The sequence below is a fragment of the Pinus tabuliformis genome, chromosome Q (genome assembly GCF_031772625.1).
Source record: "Pinus tabuliformis cultivar Carrire ecotype Pingquan chromosome Q, CPIR1, whole genome shotgun sequence".
NCBI classification, from domain to species: Eukaryota; Viridiplantae; Streptophyta; class Pinopsida; order Pinales; family Pinaceae; genus Pinus; species Pinus tabuliformis.
In genome coordinates, this window is record NC_142296.1 from 366,267,665 (window position 1) to 366,270,862 (window position 3,198).

At 38.1% G+C, this 3,198-nt stretch overlaps 1 protein-coding gene across 1 annotated transcript; it reads left to right on the plus strand.

Moving 5' to 3' along the window:
- The first annotated feature begins 500 nt into the window (after positions 1-500).
- LOC149219681 (protein kinase STUNTED-like) lies at positions 501-2,631 on the plus strand. Its single transcript, XM_089386886.1, has 7 exons — positions 501-723; positions 852-1,100; positions 1,272-1,432; positions 1,585-1,661; positions 1,753-1,900; positions 2,003-2,152; positions 2,359-2,631. Exons 1-7 carry the CDS (start codon positions 501-503, stop codon positions 2,629-2,631), a joined length of 1,281 nt encoding a protein of 426 aa, XP_089243012.1.
- Positions 2,632-3,198: the final 567 nt, after the last annotated feature.

Sequence of the window (3,198 nt, forward strand, 5' to 3'; positions counted from 1 at the left end):
CTAATTCAACTTTAGGCTCAACAGGTGCTTCATCTTCCTCCCTAGCTTTCTAGCTTTAGGGGTCTTCCTCTTAAAATCTTTTTTCTGACAAGTAATTTGGCCTTCTTCCTTAGGTCCCATCTCTACCTTTGGTATTCTCTTTCAAGCCTCATTTTGACTATGTTGAATCTCTCCTTCAACTCATAAATCTCCTTTTCAATTTCTTCTTTACTCATGCCATTTTCCTTGGCATGCTTCTCCCTTTTGTTATGGCATCCATGAGAACTAGTTAGTAGTGGGTAGTTCTTAACCAAAAGGTTCCCAAAAGGGCGACTTCGGGACTGATTACAGAGAAAGGAGAATCAGTACCTGGATGGCCGCTCTTACGTGGAGCCGATTCACTGACCAAGCTTCCTACTCCACAGTCTACATCAAAACAAACATCTGTAGTTGAATGGGCACTACAGTTGCCAAATAGGCTTACACAGGCAACTGGAGAGCTTCATTTGAAAGGATAGATTATGCAGAAGGTTTGCAACTATGAACATGAAGCTCGGTCTTCAAATGAGGTAGCACCAATTGAAGCATGCTCTAAAGAAGAAGGGTTTCCTTGCAGTCAGCAGAATGATTCTGATCGAGAAGAAAATTGTTTGGCAAGGAGATTAGAGTTCCTTTGTCAAAGTAAAACCTGCAGGCATTTTACATATCAGGAGTTGCAATCTGCTACTTCTAGTTTTTCAACAGGTTGCATTTGTAGTTTTCCTCATGGAGTTTTTCATTTCTGTGCTTCTGTTTTGAATGGGAAATTTCCCTTGAAATGTATATTAACCTTGTGAACTCAATTCAATTATGTAACATCCTTATTCTTGCAGGGAATTTTATAGGAAGAGGAGGCTGCAGTAAGGTGTACAGAGGATTTCTTCCTGATGGACAGTCGGTGGCAGTGAAAATCTTGAATTCATCATCCAAAACAGAGCAAGAGCTTCTTTCTGAAGTTGAGATTCTTACTCTATTGAAGCACAACCATGTCATTACACTTATCGGTTACTGTGCAGAAGGCCTTAACCGCCTTCTGGTGTATAATTTTGTATCCAGAGGAAACCTTGAAGAGAATCTCCATGGTATATACTCAATAGTATTGCATTTTAAGAATCATGAAATCGTGTAGAAATATTAAGAAGTAGTACGTTTTAAGCATCATAGTGTTATGTATTGTATGGCAGGGTCTTTCATTTTCTCTTTTCTGAGATTTGATTATAGTCCTAGCTATTGACTATGTATATATTTTTCAGGAGGAGAGGAAAAGCCAATACTTCCTTGGAAAGTGCGATTAAAAGTGGCTGTAGGAGTTGCTGAAGCATTAGATTACTTGCATAATGGCTTTTCTCAATCTGTCATTCATGGAGATGTAAAGTCTTCCAATATCTTGCTTTCTGAAGAGTTTGAACCACAGGTATAAATCTTTTTACTGCAAGAAGAATCAAGACTAAATTGCACAATTCAGTATTTGAAGAGATCTTAGTGATCTAGACTTGTAAACTGAAACTTGGAATTCTGCACTAATGAAAAATTTCAACAGAATTAATGTGCGTGTTATTATAATAGTTGTCAGATTTTGGGCTAGCAAGGTGGGCACCAACATCTTCATATATCACTTGCAGCGATGTTTTAGGAACATTTGGGTATGTAAGCATCTTCCCAGTTTCGATTGGCTATTTTCAGATTAAAGCTATCCAATTTGTAAATTCACTAATTGTGATTGTAGTTTGACAGGTATCTTGCTCCAGAATACTTTGTTTATGGAAAGGTTAATGAGAAGACGGATGTGTATGCATTTGGTGTGGTCCTTCTTGAGCTAATAACTGGAAGGAAGCGAATTGATACAACAAGTCCCAAGGGTCAAGAAAGCCTGATTATGTGGGTAAGTCCTGGTTTTTATAGTTAACTCTCTTCTTCATGTTTATTTATATTGATTATCCTTATTAGGGGCTCATGTTTAACCTTCTGTAAATGTTGAAACCAGGCAAGACCACTCTTACAGGATGGGAATATGGAAAGTCTTGCTGACAAATGTTTGCAAAATGTTTATGATACAAATGAAATGCATAGAATGATGCTTGCTGCTACGCTTTGTCTAAGGGAAACATCTCATTACCGTCCTTGCATGAGCCGAGTAATTTATCTTCCTCTATTCATTTCTATATGCTTCAGGGGCTTGTTTTTACTACCTCGTGTGTTTTTTGAGGGTATTCTTTACCTGCAAAAATTACTTTAGGGTGCAATTTTTCTTACATTTTCTTTTAGCTATAAAACACTCTATGTTAACCACATCTGTTCATCTCTGCTTACTCTTTAATACCAAGATATGATTAATGGCAGATTTTAAAACTACTACAAGGAGAAGATGAGAGGACTGAATGGACGTGGTGCCAGAATACATTGATCAAGGATATGGATACTTCAGATGAGGATGACATTGTAGAAAATCAGGGGGGGCATGATATACAAACCCATCTCACCCTTGCCATGCTTGGGGTGGATGATGATACGGTATCACTTAGTAGCACAGATCATAGTGTGGGCATTTTGCCAACAAACAATTCTTTGGAAGATTACGGACTGCGTCGATGTAGCAATTCATCAAGCTTTTAATTCAAGATTAAAAGAAGTGAGTTTCGTTGCCAGCAATACATTTGTTTATGGTTGCTTTATAAGTTTCCCATGGCCACAGTGGTTTCATATTCTTATATGGCCAGGAATGTGACGTATTATGCTAGACCTCAAAGAATAGCTAAGGATTGTATGAAAACTAGGGGATTGAACAATAACATTGACTTCGTTAAAGCATTCCTTGAAGTTAGAAGCAAGCTCATGGGCGGAAAGGAAGATCAAGATGTCAGTACTCCATTATCTTGGCTGCAGATCTGAGCAATGTTTGACTAGTTGGCATCTTTTGTTCGCATGCTGATTTTTTCAGTGTCGTGTCCACATTTCTACTTTTTACTGTCAATCTCATGTAAATAGTGAAAATGGATCTACGGTGTTCATTACACTGCTCTGGGTAGACAAGTACCAAGAAGAGTAACTTTTTGGTAATGCTACTATATTGTCAATTCAGAAGTGGTGGAGAGAACCGTAGAAAGAACTACCCACTACTAACCAGTTCTCATGGATGCCAGGTTGATTGATCAAATGGATCAAATGTGCTGAAGCTTGAGA